The sequence below is a fragment of the Octodon degus genome, unplaced genomic scaffold, assembly GCF_000260255.1.
Source record: "Octodon degus isolate 3935 unplaced genomic scaffold, OctDeg1.0 scaffold00107, whole genome shotgun sequence".
NCBI classification, from domain to species: Eukaryota; Metazoa; Chordata; class Mammalia; order Rodentia; family Octodontidae; genus Octodon; species Octodon degus.
The window spans coordinates 6,074,537-6,095,646 of NW_004524683.1; the positions used below are offsets into that span (position 1 = coordinate 6,074,537).

Consider the following 21,110-nt stretch of genomic DNA (forward strand, 5'->3'; position numbering starts at 1 on the left):
CTCTCCCTCTCCCTCTCCCTCTCCCATTTGTTACACACACTCAAGTCACTCAGAGCCTGAGATATCCTAGGTCAGACAGAGGCGGCTCTGGCCTTCAGCTGTGCTTCCTAGACACAGGATCCCACAAAAGAGGAGACAGACAAACTGGAGCTGGAGAGGCTCAGGGAGCAGATGAGTCTCCAGGTGAAGCAGGGCTGTGGACAAGTGGGGGCCGGCAGGTTCTCCCCCTGCCCTGGCAGGACTCAGAGGCAGGTTCAGGCAGGACAGTTCCAGGCAGAGCCAAGGGCATAGGCAGGCGATCCTCCCTCCGCCCTGTGGGTCCTGGAGGCAAATTGGCCCATTTAATTGACTCTCTTAGGAGTCCTCTGTGCCCTCACTCAGCCTGTCCTCCCGGGTCAGACCTGCACAGCACGGAGGCCTTGGACAGCCCGGAGCTTCACATCTCCAGTGAAAGCAGACCTTTGCTCATCTAGAGTGTGTCTGAGTGCTCTGTGTTCTTCTCCCAAGACAAAGGCTCAGATTTCACTTTCACATTCTTTTGCCTTGGGTCTAAAAACACACTCTTTCAGTGGTTGGGGTTGCAGAAATTCAGGGCACAGGAGACCTGAGCTGACCCAGGGAAGCAGACAGATGCCTCAGTCCAGCCTCAGTCTGCACCTCTGGCTTGCTGAGTGACCTTGGGCACCTTCCTGCCCTCTCTGCGGTGGTGTGTCCCCTGTGCACAACACGGAGCCCCATCCAGGTTCTGAGGACAGTCTCACCTGATTGCCCTTTGGCTATGCAAGTACCAGTCTCCAGGGCTCCCATCCGTCGCCAGAAAGTGTTTCCTGGGAGTTCAAACAGAAATCAGAGCTGTGCCCTGACCTAGTGGAACTCCACTTGATGCAACTGTCTCCTCCACTGCACCCTAGCAAGGGTGTTTTCTCCCCCAACAGGGTGCCGGGCTTTCGTTTGCCCTTCCACCCTTCCAAGTGTGCCCCTCCTCCTCCTCCAGCTGGGGATTTAGAAAGTGGAGGTAGAGAGAGTGAGGGACCATGCCCCAACTTGGGGCAGGAGTGAGGGGATGCTGTGGAGGGGTGGGGGAGAGCAGAGCCTCAGAGGCCAGAGTTGGACAAAAGTAGCAGCCCAAGCCAGGAAATTCCCTGCCCCCTAACTTCTTCCTGCACCCCCAAAGCCTCAGGGCCCAGGCAGGGCCTCCTCCCCATCCTGGCCCAAAACTGAGGCTGTTTCCTGCCCATCCTCTACATCTGCCAACCTTTTCCCCATGCAGTAGGCAGAGGGCAGCTTCTAAACCCACCCTGGTTGCTAACATCAGGTTCCGACTCACACCCTCCTCTGCTCGGGCCTCAGCCTAGCGCATGGTAGTCTGACAACCCTGAGCCAGCCAGCCTCCTGCAGCAGTCCCTGTTCCCATGGCTCAGGTTGCTGACACCTGCAATTCCCTCCCTCTGGCTCCCACAGGGTGTCCCTGTAGTCAGCTCCCTGAGAGTCGCCTGTTTGTGGCCCCCACTCCTACTGCACCTTGCCCACCACTCAGCCACAGCTATGTTATATTAGCCTGTGACAAGTTCTCCTAGGGAACCTCCTCCCTGCCTCCAGCCAGCGCCTGCCCGTGTGTCCTCAGGGACAGAAAAGATGCTGATTCAGTCCGTGGCTCCACAAGCCCGCAGGGGGTCAGTAGGAATTCAGCCTCCACATGCTAGCCTCTGGCTCCTGCTCAGTACACCTGCAGCAGCCTTTCAGGATCCACCCCAGCTCGGAGGAAGCTCTGTGTGTGTGTGTGTGTGTGTGTGTGTGTGTGTGTGTGTTCTGATGACAAAAGTAGCAGCCCAAGCCAGGAAATTCCCTGCCCCCTAACTTCTTCCTACACCCCCAAAGCCCCAGGGCCCAGGCAGGGCCTCGTCCCCATCCTGGCCTGAAACTGAGGCTGTTTCCTTATAAAGTAACAAATACTTTATAAGGTCTTGATAATGTTAGTCTCAAACAGACAGGATAAACATTCCACCCATTTGAAAGATGGGCAAACTGAAGTCCAAGAAAGGAGCAGAGCCTTCCCATATCCTCACAGCACAGCACTAAAGGAATTAGAGCACTAAAACAGCCTGATGAAGCAGGTACCAGGTTTGAAGCTGTTCTGAGCTCTGCTGTCTGCAGTTCTCTGATAACAGCTTAGCCATCCACTGCAGAGGTGTTTTCTTAGGCTCCCATCAAGACTGAGTGTTTGCGTTGCCACCTCCACCCAGACTCGGCCCCCTGAAGGTGCCCACTCCAATCCAGCCCTCACTGGCAGCTGCCCAAGACCAGAACAGAGCAAAGGTCCTCCCACCCCTGGAGAGCCTTGCGACTCCCACCCCCTCCTCCCTGCAAATTGGTAATTGCTGTGTGGTCAGACCAAAGGAATTAGACAGGCCCTCTAGGAATTTCATACTGATTTTGCAAATGAAAATGGAGACTTGTCTTTTGAAGTCTAGGCAGCTGTGTCAGCAGGGCAGGTCTGGGACAGCAGGAAAAATAAAAATGGCATACTTCTAGCCAATAGAAGCAGCTGCTGGGAACAATCACAGCGGTGCTGGAGACCACCGCTGGCTGATCACCTCCCATGGGGCCCTGGCTCCTCCTCTGCCTCAGTCAGCTCATCCCCACCCATTCCGGCCTCCCTGGGTGACTGGCTGGAGATCAGGAGGAGACACACTGTGCGTGCTGCTCTGGCAGAGACCCCCTCACCCATCTTCAAACTCACACTGCACTGTCCAGGAACACACCTCCATTTCTCAGCCAGTCAGACCCCTCGATTCCTGCACTAAGGCCCAGCTGGGTTAGAAAGCCTCCCAGGGAGGTCCCAAACCCTCTGCATTTTCCTTTTATCATTAGTTATCATTTGGCTTTACAATTACCTCTTTCCCTCCATCTCCTCCATCACTTTGAAGTTGCTCCAAGTTTACAACTGAGCATAGATGGGTCTAGGAATGCTTTTCTGGGACTTCCTGCTACCTGTTGCTCTCTTTTCCCATGGGCAATGTACTCAGTTAGGAGGTCAGGGGTGGTTCCTGGAGAAGCGGAAAAAGACTGACAGCAGGAGGGGAAGCAGGGAGAGCAAGGTGGGTGAATGCAGCTGAGCCCCAGCCCAGGCACAGAGCCCAGTCACTACTGGAGAAGCACTTACTGCTCTGAGCCTTGGGCTCCCTGTCTATAAAGTGGGGTCACCAATGCTGTTAGAATAAATAATCTTGCATAGGCACAGGGCCTGGAACCATAGACCATTTAATTTGTTGTGCAGTAGTGGGCTGTCCTCTCCTAAGACTGGCCTCCTGAGCAGGACTTCCAGGGCTGAGTGAGACAATTTCTCTACACCTCGTGCCTCAGAAGAATCCTGTGGCCCATTGAAATCCCCCAGCTGGTCTGGACTGGAGCCTGCAGCCCAAGGATCTAGGTCTGTGGTCTCTCTTTGGTCTCTCTGTACCCAAACACTGAAAATCAAGAGACCTATCTTCCTCTCAAAGGCAGACCCCACATGAACACCTTTCCTGAGACCGTCGCTCTGGGACAGCCGCAGCCCTCAGCCGCCCTGCCCGGTAGGACGCTGCTGTCATCATGTGGGTGGTGCCAGATTTATGAGCATTTCCTGGCACGACTTGAAGGACAGAGGAGAACACTGAGATCTTTAAGGGTGGTCTCTGGGTGGAGCAGCCAGGCTTTCAGAGATGGGAAGGAAAGGAAGCTCTTGGTGAGTCAGGCCTCCCAGTGCCCGCCCAGAAGAGCATTGAGCAGCCAGCCCCCACCTTGGAGGAGGGGGATGTGGCCAGCCCTGCAAGGTCCACCCGGCAGCATCCTGGAGCATGGACCATACACCCAAATCTGAGGCTGCCGTTCTTGTAGGGGAGCTGGGGTTGAGAGAAGAGGATGATGAGAGCAAGGGAAGAAGGCAGAGCTGTGCTCAGCCTCAGCCTAGCCTCCCCACTCCACGCCCCTCTTGGAGTCCACCAGCAGCACAGCTCCCCACACTCCTCTCCTTGGGATCCAGTGGCTTCACGTGGCATGGGGAGCCACAGGGCCAAAGAGACCTGCACCCACCACCCACCTTGCCATTACCCTCAGCCTAGTGCTGGAACTTCTCCCCGTCTGTGGATTCACCTTCAGCTCTCACTGACCTCGGCAAACCATCACCACCTGAGGTCCCCGTTTCCAGGTTTCAGAGGGATATACTGGCAGATGGCTAGCACAGGGCAGAGGAAGTCAGCATATTTCTTGCCTCCACCCACTATCTTCTCCTTCCTAGACAAAGGCTCTAGACCTTGGGCCGTGACAGCTGAACTCCCTGTCCACAGCCCATGGCTCTGCATGTGCTCAGATCCCTGTTCCCCCTCTGTCCACACCTCTGCGAATATTGCTGCCGTTCGATGCTCTCTAGTCACTCTAGATTTCCTGCTCCTCCTCCTTGTAAAGCCTGCTTCTGCTGCAGGGCCTTCACTCTGCCCACATGCTCAGATCGCCACACAGTCCCTCCTACGTCTCCGCCAGGCCTTTGCTCATGTTCTGTGGTAGCCTTACTCAGATATCTAAGCTAAATGTTAACTTTTAATGCACACACACACACACACGCTCACACACACACACACACACACACACACACACACACCATACTTTTTCCTTCTATCACTCTGACCTACTAGATAGTTTGCTTGTCATTTTGCCTATTGTTGACTTTGTCCTAATGGAACAAAATCTCCCTTAGAGCAGAAAGCTTTATTTGTTGTATTTTCTGCAAGTACCTGGTTCCCTCTACCCTCACTGGGCCCAAACTGCCAAGCGACCACCACCCAGCAAGTGGCAGGAAGAGCAGATATGAGCAGAGCGCTGGGGCACATCCCGTGTGGCCAGCTGACAGGAGGGCTTGGAACCTGAGCCAAGGGGTGCCAGGCCCGGAATAGCTTCTGGTACATAACTACTTGTTTGATAGATATTTAAATTGGCCCCTTTCACAGGTGGGTAAACTGAGGCCCAAGAAAGGAAAATGACTTGCCTGTGGCTTCACAGAGAAGAGTCAGATGGAAGCTGGATCTCTGCTCCTCCCTCAGCCAGAGCCAGGCTCTGGCTCCAGGAAACCTCGTGTTTATTTGGCTGCCTGCTGCTCAGTAGCCTCCTGTCCAGAGATAGGATTCCAAGCCAGAAGCCAAGGAGACTCAGATTGCTGAGCAGGAAGCCGGGAAGTAGGCGGCACTGCTTTGGTGCTGTCAATGGGGTAAAGAGAATAAACAAATAATAACATTTGGAGCCTGGCAGGCTCTAACCTTGGAGTCAATGTCCCCAAGCCAGAGAAAGCTTCCTTCGAGACAGAGCTGCTCTTCGCCCCTCCCGAGGGTGCTGACAGATGAGTCCACGCCCAGATGCAGAGTACTCAACCCCACTTAGTCCACAGCTTGGCACACTGAGTCCCAGGGGGAGAGGCTCTGGAAGAGGGTCCTGGGATAGATGATTCATCTGTCCCCAAACTTCTACATTCATTTCTTCATTCATTCTGCAAGTATTTGTCTAGCATCAGCTCTGTCTGTGTCTGGCCCTGGGTTCACACTGGGGAAACAGTAAAGATCAAGAAAGTGTCCTTGTAGTGTCTACTATCCAGGGGGAAGCACTGTGACAGGATGGGGGATGTCATGGGCTTAGAAATGCCAGAGACATTGGGGGGCCCTTCTGGGAAAACCCACTCAGTTCATGGCTCAGGAAGGTCCTCCTGAAGGAAGGAGCTTCTGCAGCAGGTGCCACAGGTGCACATGCTGGGGAGACAAGAGAGTTCTGGGTAGAGGGTGCATGGGGCAAAAGGCCTGGAATCAGGCAGTGTCCCTCAGCTGGGCAAAGTAAATGCATGGAGGCCACATGCCAGGTAGGTTGCTTGGCTTTGGGCTCCAACAGCACACTGTGGCTTGGGCTTCTTTGCCCCTTCTCTTTCCAGTTGACTGTTCAGGACTGGGTGCCACCAAGCTGTTTCTGTCTGCCCTTCCCCCAGTGGTTGGGTGGAGGTGGCTTCTCAGGAAGGACTTCACCATCTCCAAGGCCTCAGTTTCTGCCTTTGTCAAGTGAGAATCATGACCCTTGCTTCACAGGACTATGGTGTGATTAGCCTCCCACAGCTCTGTAGTGGTCCTGTAATCTGGCCTGCTCAGCAGCTCCAATCTCACTCCCCATCATTCTCCTTGTCTGCTCAGCTCCAGCTCCCTGGCCTCGCTTTTCCTCACCTGTACCTGCTGGTCCTGCCCCCACCATGCCATGGCCCCTGTCCTGCTCAGTTTCCTTTCTGTAGCATCTATTCTGTTAACTCTCCATAGAAACAGGAACTGATAGAAGACATGCATGAATACATATCTGTATCTATCACTGACTATACAGTTGTGCGTGAGACAGAGAGAGCAAGAGAGACAGAGAAGGTAGATGATAGATAGATAGATAGATAGATAGATAGATAGATAGATAGATAGATAGATGATAGATAGATAGATGATAGATAGATGATAGATACATAGATAGATGATAGATAGATAGATAGATAGATAGATAGATAGATAGATAGATAGATAGACAGCCTGAGGGAGAAAAGGACTGGGGACAAGGGACAAGATATAGTTCCCAAGACTACACCCTAGTGATCCCCTCCTTTCAACTAGCCCTACCTTCTATTTATCACTTCCCCAATTATCAAATTATGATGATCCATTCATCTAGTGATGAACTTAGAGTCCTTGTGAATCATCCCCTTCCATTAGCTAGCAACCAAGCCTCTAGCATGGGTCTTTGGGAGACATTTTAGAACCGGCCATCCTGCAAGTCCTCAGTGTGCAGGACTGACTGGCAGTGGGAGAGACAAGGAGGAAGAGTCGGTGCTGTTGCTCAAGCCCAAGGGCAGACAGCTGCAGAATTTCCCCTTCTCTAAAAGGGTCATTACTTTTCCTCTTAAGGCCATCAACTGATTGGATAAGGCCCAACCATGTTATGAAGAGTCATTTTCTGCTGCTGTGTCTACTGATTTACATGTCAACCTCATCTGAAAAATTTTGCCACAAAAAAATGTAGAAAATATTTGACCACATCTGGTACTATGTCACCGAGGTGACACACAAAATTAGCCACTATAAGTTTACCCTTGTCAACTCGGGGCCCACGGGCCCTACACCATACTCACTCTCCAAATCAATACAATGGCAAGGTTGAAGTGTGGCCTCACATGATGCAGAGACTTGCATACAAACAAAAATATACTAATCCTTCCCAGAAGAGGATATGAAGCCCTTGTACTCATTTATTCTTCTCCTTGAAATCCTATAACTCAAACACTGATGTATAAAGTTAAGAAGGCTTAAATCTTATGATATAAAATCAATATGTCTGTTATATGATAAGGGAATAAGAGAGAAGAAAGTAAAATATTTAAGCTATATACATGCCTTCGCACGCATGCACAAATGCCTTTATAACAAAGTAAAGAGGAAACATGACAACTACCATCCTGGTTCCCGTAACTGGCCCCATGTGAGGGTAGCTGGTACTTATGCCCATCTTCATCCTCTACCACCATTATGCATTCCCTTTGTCTTCAGCTAGAACCCCAGCTGGCCATGGTCCTCAAGCTGGCTGCTGACCTAAATAAACTTCCATCCTTGAAGGCTCTGGGCTAGTTGTAGATATGACTTTATCACAGGGCATAGCAGTACCGAGCTGCCCTAGATCTCCTGTATTCTAGCCACTCTCCCTGCCTCCACAGTGGAGGAGCAGCCCAGGGCCCCATGATCAGGACTCCCGGCCCAGCCTCTCTGGCAGGTCTTTCTTGTCTCCGAACTTGGGCCTGAGGATCCAGCATGGTGGAAGGCAGTCTTAGCTCGCAGGTGGGCAGAATCATCTTTGTGCCTCCAATGGCTAGATACCAGGAGTTTACTGACATCGCTATTCTCTGTACCGAGCAGGAGAGCAGGGCTTCACATGGGTTTTGTCTGTGGCTAACTCCCAGCTTCTGACCCAGCTTCTGAGCACCTCTGGGAGATGCTCAGCAAGCACAGCTGACTGACTTGGGCTCCAGGGTGGGTTAGTTATGCTCATTAAACCACCCAGACCCCAAGCCTGAGAGCCAGGCCTGCTCCAAGAGGCCCCACCACATCTTCCTCCTGGCAAAGCGGGTTCTGCTGCCTTGGGCTCCCAGCGTTAGGACTGGGCAAGCCTCAGAGTCTAACATTCTAGCACCAGCCTCACTCCAGCCTAAGGCCACATTCGAAGATGTACTTCAACTCCCAGCTCACCCTCAGAAGATGCCACAGCCACCTTGTGCCTGGCCAGCCTTGGAGAAGGGGATTGTTGGGATATGTGGGGGCTCTTGGTGGCCAGACCTCCATGGTGTTAGCCAGGGGAGTGAGGCAGCTCAAGCTTTGGCCTGGTGTTTGTTATTCCATGTCAAAACCTTATCATAAACATTATCCTAGAGTAGGCCACCAAGGCTCCAAGGCTCCATGTAAGGAAAGTTTGTTGTTCTAAGGTGGCCTGGGAGTCTGAGCAGCACTAAACCAGGAAATTCAGGGTGACTGAGAAGGAGGCACAAGCCAGGGCCAGCGTTTTATTTGCAGCCTGTGCATTTGTCCCCCTTACAGTGATGGCCAGGGATACTTCTTCCCTTAAAATGAGACCACGTGGTTGGAAATCACATCTAAAAATCTACTACACTCAGATCCTTGCTGAGAAGCAGCTGAAAGGCAGTTTACCGACCAACTGACTGACTGGCTGCAGCTTCCCTCTTGTTGGAACCACCAAGAATGCTCAAAAGGAGGACATACTGCTCTGAAGTTCTGGTTGTAAGAACCTAGTGTGGAACCAGATTGGTAAATTTCAAGCCTCGGCTCTGGCCTTTACCAGCTGTGTGGCCTTGCGCCTGACTCCCTTCAGCTTCCCATCTGAAAATGAGGGCACCACCCCTCCTTGTTGTCCCCTGAGGGAGCAGAAGGACGCCCAGGTGGGCAATGGTAACTAAGAGCACAGGCTGCAGCTCTGGCCCAAATGCCCATCTCACCCTCTCTAGGTTTATCTTTTGGCAAGATGCCTACACTTTCTTTGCCACTTTTTTTTTCTCCAAATCTTACCCCAGAGTTACTGTAAAGATTAAGTAGTTATCTTAGAAAGTTCCTGACACATAGTAAGTACACAATAAATGAGGGGTCCCAATAATGAATGGACAAAGACACCTACAAAGGATACAGTTTCTGGATCAGCATCCTGCCTTTTGCAGCATCTTCTGAGTGACCACCCTCATCTCACTAAAGAAGAGAGGAGAGAGCGGTCACCTGAAAAGAAGCAGGGAACAGGGACAATTCTGTGAGATAAGTACCACAGGAGGAGTCTGAGCACAGAGGTCCGTGGAAACACCAAATCCCGTCCAAGTGGACAGAGTCAAGAGTGACAAGTTTCGTTCCTAGTTCTCTCACTCTCAGATGAGGCACACTGATGGGCCTGTTAAGTGGCCTGGCCATAATTTCCTGTCTGCATCATGCTGATACTAATCACTCCTCGATATTCCACAGAAGCCTAGAAAGCAAATGAGTGTGACAGTGGGTGTGGAGGAACACGGGCCATGCCAGTGGACACCGTGAGATCCTACCACAGCCGTCAGCCTGGTGCCCTGCAGAAGGCTTGGGAGTTGGGGTACTGGGACTGAACCCCTTCTGCCTCCATTCAGTGTCATCTGGGGCAAGCCTGCCTGCTCTGGGACCTCTGTCTCCTCTTTCATATGATGAAGGTGTAGAATGAGATCAATGATTCTCAAGCTGCACTCCAGAACGCCCAAGCATGAGAGGACATTGACCTGGCCTGACTGCAGGCTCTAGCCTGGCTCCCTTGCACTGCCAGCCAAGTTACCACTTCTATCTGCTCCACATTTAGAGTTCCAAGTAAAGTTCCTTTGGAAAACAACAGCAACAGGAAAGGATTCCATGGCTAAAAATGGTTTGGACTCCTCTGGAGCAGACGACCTCTAGGGTCCTACCAGCTCTAAGCTGGGAAGGTCTGGGTTTATTTTCTGCTAAGTTTTATTTAACCAACACATATTCAGCACTTACTACATGCCAAGACTATTCTTAACACCCTACAGATTGTAATATACTTAATCCTCAAGAACACCTCCCAGCTGTGTGAAGGCCACATGACTGCAGAAGGGACTGCATGAGTCAAGGAGGGTCCAGGGGAGCCATGTGCCTCCAGCCAGGTCTTCTGATGCCTAGGTGGTGACCTCACCAATGGCAGTTAGTGCTTTGGCCAAGAAGATCTGAGGAGCATCCAGGCAGGTGTGGGCAGAGGCCCGGTGTAGTCACAGGAAGTGTGTGTGTCCCAGGCCCTCAGAGGAGGAAAGGGGATCAGTTTGACACAGTCACTTTCATACAAGGCATACGCCATGTGGAAGGAAGTTCCTGTTGCCTTAGTAATGTCCACAGGAACAGGACCATTGCCTCCTGTAATCCATCCCAACCACCACACTGCCATCGACACCCTGCACCAGATGGCCGCAGATCAAATTTCAGCAGTGGTGGCCAGAGCCCAGGGGCCTGGAGAGGGCTCCAAGGTGGGATGGAGGTGGGAGTCTGACCTCATCTCGAGCCAGCTCATTAGGAACAACAGCCTGGGCTTCTGCAACCCTCACATCCAGCTCGCCTGCCAGATAACACACTGGGGCAGATGGGTGGAGGAGCTGCCCCAAGCACAAGCTTGGTCCCGCTGTCTATGTCAGCAATTTGGGAAGGCCTTGCATACCTCTTATAGGAGTTTATTCAGGTCATGTGCAGTGCTTGACACTTCTGCCGCATAGTAGAGTTCTGCCTCAAAATACAGGTAGAAATGCCAGTTCTAAAGGTCATTCTTAAGGGATTAGTAAGAGTCCTCTAACTAGAACATGACTGCAGCAGATGTCAAGATACTAAAGTAAAGAAGCTACATCTTCCTTCTCTGGCACAACGCTGAAAGCACAGATTCAGGAATAAGTTGCAATTACTGTCTTCAAGAAGCATATAGTCTGCTGAGGGGCTGGAATTGAACAGTGGTGACAAGCTAATGCCCACACCATGGTGGAAGGGAACATAGCACATCAGTTACCTGACATCATAATTACACTGTGTAACAACAACAGAGGTCATCGCTGAGGGAGCTAGAGCCAGTAGTGAGTGGGTTCTGCTGATCTTGGCCCACGTGTCTGGGAGTCACCAGCTGTTCGCTTGTCTAGGTCTCCTCCCGCAGCAGGCTGACCTGTGTCCTCCTCAGGGCCGTGGCAGAGGTGTGGGAGGCAGCAGTAGCAGGAGCACCCAAGGGTTTGCCATGTGTTATGCCTTGTGTCTAGATGTCCTTCCAAAGCTGTATGTAGTCACAGATGGGGCTTTGCAGATGTGGCTAGATCCAGTGTATGAGGCTGCGATCAAGGGCATGTGGTTACTAAAGTAGTCCACTGGTTGGCTTGGCATGGTTCTAAGTGTGGATAACAGGAAAGCCTACCCTGGGTGTGAGTGCAAATGAACCTAAGGCCTTTTAGCCTGGGTGGAATATAAGGAACAGAAAGAAGACTGCTGTGACTGCTTGCTGCTTGCTCCCTCGCTGCTTCCCAGCTTTGCTGCCTTCCTACCTTCTTCCCGCCATGGACTGTTTCTCCCCTGTGATGCCCCTCTGCCATATGCCACCCTGCCTCAGAGCCAGCCAAATGAACTGAAACCTCTCTAAACTGTGAGCTAAATAAACCTTTCTCTGCTTAACTTACAGGCATTGGGGTTTTGTCTCTGCAATGAGAAAAATAACTAAAACACCTTACTTGATTTGTAAAGATTACTGACATCCCATTGCCTGAAGAGAGTCCAAAGTTAAAATGAGACAGAGCTCTAAAATCCCATGGTGAGGGGCATGGATGTGGAGAGGGGTAAAGATCTGAGGCAATTCATCTATCAGCTGTTACCCACAGAGACCAGGGAAGCCACAGGGAGGAGCCTCTCGCAGCCCCCCGGTGGGCAGAGAGGTTCCTGGGAGGAGAGTTCTGGGTGAAGCTTCAATATCCAAGTGGAGAATGGAGACTGGAGGGCCAGGATCTTCCCAGCAGACAAAAGCGAGTACACAGAGGGTCCAAAGCAGGAGATTGTTTTTGTTTCAATAATATTGAGTGCTTTAGTACTGGATGATGTCTTAGTTACTTTTTCTTTGCTATGACAAAATACCCAACATCTATAAATTAAAGGAGTTTTCTTTTGGATCCCTTTTACAGTTCCTGGTTGGCTGACTCCAAGCAGAAAAGGCAAAGTAGAAAGGCCTGGGTGAGGCTGCTCACATCCTGGGGGTCAGTCAGGAAGCAGAAAGGAAGGGGAGGAGCCATGAGGGACCTATACCTGTCCAGGTCCTGCTCCTCATGAACTGCCGCACTCCCTCAGGCTCCACTTCCTAGCAACTCAGTATAGCACCCCATGACCCAGTCACCTTCCAAACACATGAGGCTCTGGGTGCCCACTTTAGATCTAAACCTTAACAAGAGCCATGAAGCCCTCGTAAGAAATGAAGTTATTTGACCATAGTGCAGACCAGGTGCCTACCTTCAAGCTCTCCAGAAAGCTAGTCCGGTGACCTGGGGACAAGAAGGTTGCTGAACCTTTTGAACAAGAAAGAAAATGGGGGAAGCCATTTCAAAAGATGACTGTAACTGAAGAGCATGGGGTAGCGGGGAGGGGCTGTTGCAGTGGATGCAGTGGAAAATCGACATGAGCCGAGAGCTCGGGGCCTTGTCATCCACAGTGCTGAGCAAAGAGGGCAAGCAAGCCTGAGCACTGAGCACAATGGCTGCAGCTGAGAAGCATCAGGGACAGAAGGCGTGAGATGCCTCCTGTCATTTTGCATAGGGATGGCAGCAAGCTTCTCCCCACATTGGTGATTAAAAAACCCCACCCACTAATGATCAGGTTCCACATTGGTGATAAAAAACCATTAATGGCCAAAAACTTCTGGAATACTTCATCCCCTGAATCTGGCTCCAGCTCCACTCCAGTCTCGTGGACTCAGTGAGAGCCTTCTTTGTCCTCAGCCTCAGTTTCTGCATCTAAAATGGAAGTGCTGCGCTAGACAATCTTCTGGAGCCTTCATACCCTAGACGTCATAAGAGTCACGACCCTCAAATGCACTTGGGCTGCTCAGGCAATGCCCAGGAAGCCTGTGGAAACAGATTCTGATTTTGAAAGGTGGGGCCTGAGCGCCTGACTTGCGCAGTACCCCAGCTGCACCTGATGCCTGGCAGGTCTGGCTGGGGACAGCTGCATCCCCAAGGCCAAGTGCAGAGGCCATAAGACAGAACAACTGAGGACAGGAAGGCCAGCTGAATGATAGGGTGGGTTGGGCCTTGGTGCCTAACTAGGCTTCTGTTTGTGTTTGTTCCTGTGTTTGTTTCGCTTTGTTGGCATTTGTTTTTCTTTTTTTATGTATTTAGAACAGGGTCTCACTACACAGATTGGACTTGTGATCTTTCCTGTTTTTCAGCCTCCCAAGTGCTGGGATTACAGGTGTGTGCCACCATGCCCAGTCTCAATCACCATCTCAGCACACCCCTGGAGTGGGTCTGGCACAGCAGGCCAGGGATTGAATCCCTGACCCTTGGGTCTACCTAAGTAGGCACTTTAATCTGTAGAGCTACCTGGCTGGCCCTAGCATGTGCTTTAATGAATGACCCTGCTTATCCCAGAATACTGAGCACACAACACAAAAGAAAGGAGAGAAAAACTCACCTAAAACTTCAAACCCAATCACAGCAGGGTCCTCACTTTGCCCATCATTAGATAACCTGTTGAGACCAGCAGGAGGGGCCCTTTGTGTTTGAGGGCTGGCATTAGGAGCAGGTGCCAGTGCTGAGAGTGTGGACAGAGGAGAAAGTGTGGAAGTCTTTACCGAACCAGCAGTGCTGGGCCCTGCCCCCAAGCCTAGAGAGAGGAGGGCCACTCTCAGAGGACAGCCCTAAGCACCACCTCACTGCCCTCTCTTCCCTTGGCCAGGTGCTGTTTGCCCTGAACCAGACCCTGCTGCAGCACGAGAGTGTGCGGGCCGGGAGCCTGCAGGCACCCTACACCACAGAGGACCTCATCAAGCACTACAACTGTGGAGACCTCAATGCTGTCATCTTCAACCATGACACATCCCAGGTGAGGCTATGCCACTCCTCAGCCCAACAGCCTCTGGTTCACAAGCTCCAAAGACTCCAAGCCAGGCCCATGCAAACCTAGCTATCCTGGCCAGCCATGGAGCTATGGTTACCTCCATTTATAGTTGGGGAAACTGAGGCTCAGAGAAGGAAAGAGACTTGCCCAAGGCCACAGTTTGTTAGCTATGGAATTCCTGACCTACCAAGAGCAGCAGGATGAGCCAGTCTGTGTGACTCTGGAGTCTGAGACTCTGGATGCTTAGCCTGTGAAACCAGGGAGGTCTCTAAGAGGTTCAGTTCAACATCTGGGAAGACCAAGGCCCAAGTGACCAGAAGTCCACAGTTATTCTGAGGTTGGACTTGAGTCCAGCCACCGGCTTTCTGCCCAGATCTAAGTCCTAGAGGAAAGATTACCACCAAGCCAGTAGGGGCTCTAGGTGAATTCCAAACACTTCTCCCAGCATACAAGGCCCTCTGGGAACTATCTCAGCCAGTCCTGTCCCTGGCCAGGCCATCCGCCCCAGACGCCTTGCTTGTTCTGGGAACCTATGGAAATTCAGCTCTTCTGTTGCAGCTGCTCTCATCTTGCCTCTGTGCCTCTGCCCAGGCTCTACCCTCCCCTGGGTCCCTCGCGCTTGACCTTGTCAAATGACACCTTCTCTGAGACACCTTCCTGGTCCCTGGATGGAGTTAAGTATCCCTAGCTGCCTTTGCCTTCGGTCCTGGCTTCCTCTGTAGGGGAGCTTGAATAGCCATTCATTCAAGAGTTGGAATTAGTCTGAAGAGGCCTCATCCCTTCTCAGGACACTACCTGGGTTCAGCCCCTTTTCTTCCAGCTTCCTCTTCCTACCATATCCCAGTTGTGCAGGAGTTCTCACTGTTCAGGAAGCCATCTCACTTGCATCCACTTTCACACTACAGTGCCCTCGGAGCCTGTTGCCCTTGCCAGGATCAAAGCCTCCACCACTTCACCTGAAAAGCCTCAGGTGAAGAACATGCTGTCTGAACTGCAACTTAAGCCCTCACTCTCACCCTCTCTTCTTTTTTCTTTTCTTTCCTTTTTTTCTTCTTCCTTTTTTTTTTTTTTTTTTTTTTTTTGGTGGTACCAGGGATCGAATTCAGGACCTTGTGCTTGCCAGGCAAGCACTTATTCCACTGAGCTATCTCCCCAGCCCTCTCTCATTTCTTTATCATGCTGTATTTTTCCTATGGCCTGGAAGAGCCTCCCACATGACAAATGCCTGATGTGTCCACTAGAAACTACTTAGCGTCTGCCCCTGCCCATTGGCATGAGAGCTCCGTGAGGGCAGCATTCAGATCTGTTATATTCATTGATATCTGCCCACTGGCTAGTCCCAGACCCAGGGTAGGGCTGGGTGCATGTTGGCTGCATGAATGGTAAGATCAGGATGAATGTCAGGCCCAGTGCTATGCAGAGGACTGCAGTGGGGAGCTAGAGAGAATGGTCCTGGTGGCACTCACCCGCTCCTAGCACCGTACTTTGAGCCTTGGTGCAGGGAACAGCAAGGCCCTGCTAGAGCCTATGGCAGGAACATCTAATTCAGGTGGGGTAGGGCCAGGAAGAAAGATTCCTGCAAGGTGAGAAGCCACAGAAGACCTGGAGTCAGCCACTGACAGGAGGAGGGTGTCCCAGCAGAGATAGCTATGTGCAATCAAGCCAGGTACCAGATATGGCTGGGGGGGGGAGCAGTGGGGGAGGTGTATGGGGAGAGTTGCTCATTCAAGTGCTCACTCATGCTGCAGGTGTAGAGGACCAGGACTGGAATGTTCTGTCTGTGCCTGCCACCCTCACCCTAGGCCATGACCTCCCAAGCCCTGGGTGTGCTGCTCATCTTTGGGTCCTTACTGCCGAGGGCACCTGAGGGCCTGGGAATGTGTCAGTGAGCCATCCCGGCCCAAGCCAGCATAGGCTCCATGTTCTCCAAGCAGCTTAGAAGGTGAAAGAGGCAGGGGCTGGAGGCCCTGCCAGAGGAGACTCAAGATTCCAAAGGCTATGAGTCCGCATGAGGAGGTGAAGGAGGACAAGAGAAGCCTGTCCCACAAAGGCTGTGGAGTCCCACCAGTGAGTCATGCTGCAGCATGTACTTGCCCTGCATCGTCCACTGAGGAATGCAGAGGAGCCCTGATCTCGGCTCAGAATGAGCTGGCTCTGATGGGATCAACCCACCAGGACACCCTGTTCAGACTATGACTCTAAGCAAAGAAAGGGAGGCACAGGGTAGAGGTGGCAACTCAGATGTTCTTTTAGCCAGAGTGAGGCACTGACTTGCCTTTGTTCCTGGAAATCAGCAATTGCATCGGGTCTTGCACTGAGCCTGTACCTAAAGTGGGAGAGGGGATCCATGGCTCAGTCCATCCATATCAGACTAGCAAGCTAGGCTGCACACAGGAAGTACAGGCAGGATGGGGATCCTTGCTGAGGAGCAGCCCTGGTCTCAGCTGTAGGAAAAAGGAAAGCCTAGCTCCAGGGCCGCAGGGCTGAACCCCTGGCTGTGGTAGGGCTGTGCCTGCAGCTGGAGGCCGGGAAGCCTGTGTGGAACTGAGGATACGGAGGCTATGAGCTAGTCACTTCGCTTGCAATCAGGAAGGGATTTACAAGGTGGAATCTACTTGATGAGAGGGCAGGTACAGGTGTCCAAGCCAAGCAAACTGGTGGTGGGGTGGATGGGAACACAGGACTTCTGAAAACACAATTGTCAGGTAGAGGCAGGCTGTGTGGAGTGGGAACGTGAGAGATGTGGAGTCATAGCAGGGAGTGGTATGGTCAGAGAGATACCTCAGGCTACAGTGTGAAGGACAATGATGTGGCCGAAGCAGGCCTTGGTAGACAGCTACAGGCCTAGGTTGGTAGTGCTGGCAGCACCTCACGCGTGACCGGCCTGTCTGCCTGGTCCACTCTTCCCACCTTTGACATGGCTGTGTCCTGGCCTCACAGCCCCCGGGTCATGCCACTGCTCAGCACAGGCAGTGCATACAGAGCCCCCCACCCTAGCAAGGCCGGCTTGGGCCCCAGCATTGAGATATAAAGCAACCACAGATATGTCTTGTCTAAATTCAGATACTTCTGACAGTGAAATTTAGTTTAGAGTCAAAGTATTTTGTAGTTGTGGCGCCATCTCCAGCCACAAACCTAAGTGGTCCTGGTTAAGCCAAGAGATGTGGTCATACTGTCAGTGGCCTCCCCTGGTGTCCCTGTCCTTCATGGTACCCCACAGAGCTCTTGTGGGCATCTAACACACACACACACACACACACACACACACACACACACACACACCATGGGGGGCTTTCAAGGGCAACAGATCCAGTTTAAGGGTGCTCTTTGGCCTCTGGCAGAACACAGACCCAGAACCACGGGCATTCTCAGCAGGTTTCTACCAACGCCTGTGTAAGGGAAGGTTTGCTGAGATCAGTGTCATCAACACACCTGAGCGTTTGACCACCACACCTGGTCCAGCCCTTCCCAGGCATCTCCTTGTCACCCTTCCAAGACCTCTCTCGAGGACCCTGGGAGCCTTACGTGACCTCTTCTAAATGTTATCTTGCGCCCTGCACTTAAACTTGTCTTGGGAGAGTTAAGCTCCCCAACAAGCCTAATGACAACATTAATTTGCTTCCGTCCCAGTCCTGGCCCTAACCCAGGCCCCATCTCTAGCACAGAGCCACAGCCCATTGGCATCGAACCTGCAGAGGATGTCAGCCAGGGAGCCTGAGCACCCAGCCCGGCTCCTTCATGGCTTGTATACTGAACATTCTAGTTCTTATCCTTTTCAAGGCTTTCAGCTCCCTGAGGAATCAGTGGAGATGCGGCTTGGTGCCAGAGCACATCGTGGTCACGGACTGCGGGAGGGAGGGTCCTAGGTGTCTACAGGTCTTAGGGACAACCAGAAGAGGGGGAGGCGATGCAAAGTTCTGCCTGCCTGGCTGGGATGTTTCTGATGGCACCGACTTTTATCTCCATCTCCACCCGCTGACCAAGGCCGCCCCTCACGGGCAGCCTGTGACAGTGCAGGGAAAGTTGACGAAGCCAGCTCCATCCCACAAGCCATTGGTGGCAAGCTTATGACATGTGCATTCTTTTCCTTTTAAGACAAAAGATGTCATACTTTTTTCTAAACTAAAACCTCAGTATTCAAGTTTAACTGCAGTGCTGGCACTTTGCAATAAGTAAGTGGGCTTTGGCTTGCAGTCTGGGCCTCGCCTCTACGAGGTCAGCCATCACTGCCCTAGGCTAAGTGTACAGTTGCTGACATTTTATCCCAGACTTCTTCTGTGATTTGCGCTGTGCTAAGCACTTTCCAAAACTCTTTTAGACCCAGCTAGTTCCCGTCTAGGTGTCTTCCCAAGAGTGAAAATCGTCATTGTCTCAATTACTTTTCTTGTCGCTGGAACAAAATATCCATCACCCACAAGTGAAAGGAAGAAAGGTTTATTTTAGCTTACAATCCGTAGAAGTTTCAGTCCAGTCAGCTGGCTCCAAGGCAGGCCAGCATGGCAGAGGGAATGGGAGAGGAGAAATGGCCCACAGTATGGTAGGCGGGAAGGAGCCTTGAGCCCGCTACCCAGGAAACAAGCTATTTGTTGGAGCCACCCACGCCCTAGGTGGGGCTTCCCATTGTGCATACTCAGAATCATACTAAGCCGATCAGTAAACTAAATTGGTTACTACAACCCTTAGTCCATGTTCGCACACCCAGGATCTAGCCGCCTCTGAAAAGCCCCGCCTCTGAGCGCATGAGGCTTTGTGGAGACATCTAGATATGGCCAAAACAATTGTGCTACAGGAATACATGCAAACCCATGTGTGTAGCAGCATGATCTGTTTTTTTTCTTTATTAATTTTAATTTTATTTTTATTTTGGAGGGTAAAAACAAATAGCAGAAACAAAGGCAGAAATAGAACAACATACAGCAATATATGGTAGAGATTTTCAAAATAATAGCATAGCAGCATAATTTGTAATAGCTTGGAAACAGCATATATAATCGTCAGTAGATGAATGGATAAGGAAAATATGCTATTTGTATGCGTGGGAGTACTATGCTGCCATAAGAAAGATCAAGTTGAGGCCCTCATAGGTAAATAGATGCAACTTGAGAATACAATGATAAATGAAATAGGTCAGACACACAAGCTCAAATGTGAGGTTCTTATGTGAGAAATATATATTTGTGTACATACAAATAAAGAACAAAATGGGGCTGGGGAGATAGTTGGCAGCATAAGCACCTGCCTGGCAAGTTCAAGGTCCTGAGATCGATCCCCAGTACCACGTGTCATGATAGCCCTGAAATCCCAGGCATAGCATGCCGGGCCCAGAACCAGACATGGTGGTTCATGCCTATAATCCCAGTTCTGGGGAGGCTGAGACAGGAGGATCACTATAAATTCGAGCAGCATAGCAAGACCCTGAATCAAAAAAAAAAAGAAAGAAAGAAAGAAAAAAAGAAAGAAAGAAAGAAAGAAAGAAAGAAAGAAAGAAAGAAAGAAAGAAAGAGAACAAAATTAAAGAGATAAGTAAGAATTAGGGAGTTCAAATACAAATTCTATTGTTTAAAAAATTTTGCAATATATACAGTAATTGGTTCCAGTTATACTACTAGTCTATTTGAGTTCATTGAAAAGAAAGTTTCTGTTATTATCTGTTTCTTTTTTGTAACAATCTTTTGGGTAACAATCTTGTACTCTGAGTAGCTAGATTGAAAAATAACAATTCACTGTATGATAACTATTGTTATTCTCTTGTTAGTTGATTAGGAAATTTTGTATTATAAAATTTTAAAAATTTTATGACTTTTAAAATTTTTATTTTAAAATTCATAAAATAAAAAAATTGAGCCCAACTTGGGCAATTTAACGTAAAACTTCATTTAACCCCTAAAGCAATATACATTTCCCTTATATTACCAATTTGGAAACTGAGTCTCAGAGAAGCCAAGTAACTCTCTAGTCAGGTCACCCAGCTAGTAAGCAGCCAAAGGGGGGTTCCAGTCTACGTCATCCCAGCCATCGAACTTCTGGGGCCTGTGCAGTCCCTCTGCTTCTCCTGCCTCCAACCCACTTACTCAACCACTTATTCACCAAACGTATTTCTTTGCCATATAATGTGGCCTCAAATTGTCACCCTAACCCAGGAAAGGAGAGGGCCTTCAAGAGGCGTGTCTCCACGAATAACTCTCCGAGCCATGGCCCCTCTATTTCTTCCCCATGCAGCACAGCAGCCTTTGGTGTTTTCCACAGCTGGATCAAGTCAGGTGTGACTGGCTTTGTCAGGGCTGTCTGTCGCCTCTTCCTTAGTAGGGAGGTGACAAAGGTGGCAATGACACCATCACATCATTTGTCTATTTGCCAAACAAAAAAGTCCCAGAACACCAGCTCTCTGCTGGCCCCTTGGGAACTAGCAGTGCCACTACATACAGCCAGGTAGATTGTACACTACACACGTTTGGGAGACACCAGTCAAATTATTGTCTTATTCATCCAGACAGAGTCCTACTTTTCTAATGGGAGCCAAAACTGTGCTTCTCAGTCAGAAACTGACTGATCCTAGGCCAGCATATAGCAGATGTCTCAGCTTCCTCAGTCCCTTGGGCTCAGCCTTTGCTGACTACTCCATTTTCCTCTGACAAAATGTCAGCAACTCAGCAGTGGCTCCCTAAGACCTGTGATTAGGCTGCTCGACCCTAGGGGCTAAAACCTGCAGGAAGTCAGTCTGCACCACCCAACAACCTTGCCCACTGGCCAGCTAGCCCTGGCATCTTCTGCCCTGTGCCTTGGTCGGGGCACAGGAAGAATGCAGGAAGGGCAGCTAAGGTCAGGAAGGGGCAACAAGAGCTCATGGTCAAGTTCCAAGGAACCCTCATAGCCCGTGCCAGGCATTTGAGACCCAGAATGACAAAGGCTCCATCCCTGACCTTGGGG

At 50.8% G+C, this 21,110-nt stretch overlaps 1 protein-coding gene across 3 annotated transcripts in view; it reads left to right on the forward strand.

Moving 5' to 3' along the window:
• Trabd2b (TraB domain containing 2B) overlaps positions 1-21,110 on the forward strand; it is a 210,857-nt gene that overhangs the window by 157,714 nt on the left and 32,033 nt on the right. For 2 of the 3 annotated variants that reach the window (XM_004639153.2, XM_023724216.1), the window contains exon 3: positions 14,022-14,168. The exons of the other annotated variant lie outside the window; for it this stretch is intronic. In XM_004639153.2, the coding sequence (XP_004639210.1) occupies positions 14,022-14,168 (147 nt within the window). The remainder of the gene's footprint in view (positions 1-14,021; positions 14,169-21,110) is intronic. 3 annotated transcript variants of the gene reach the window in all.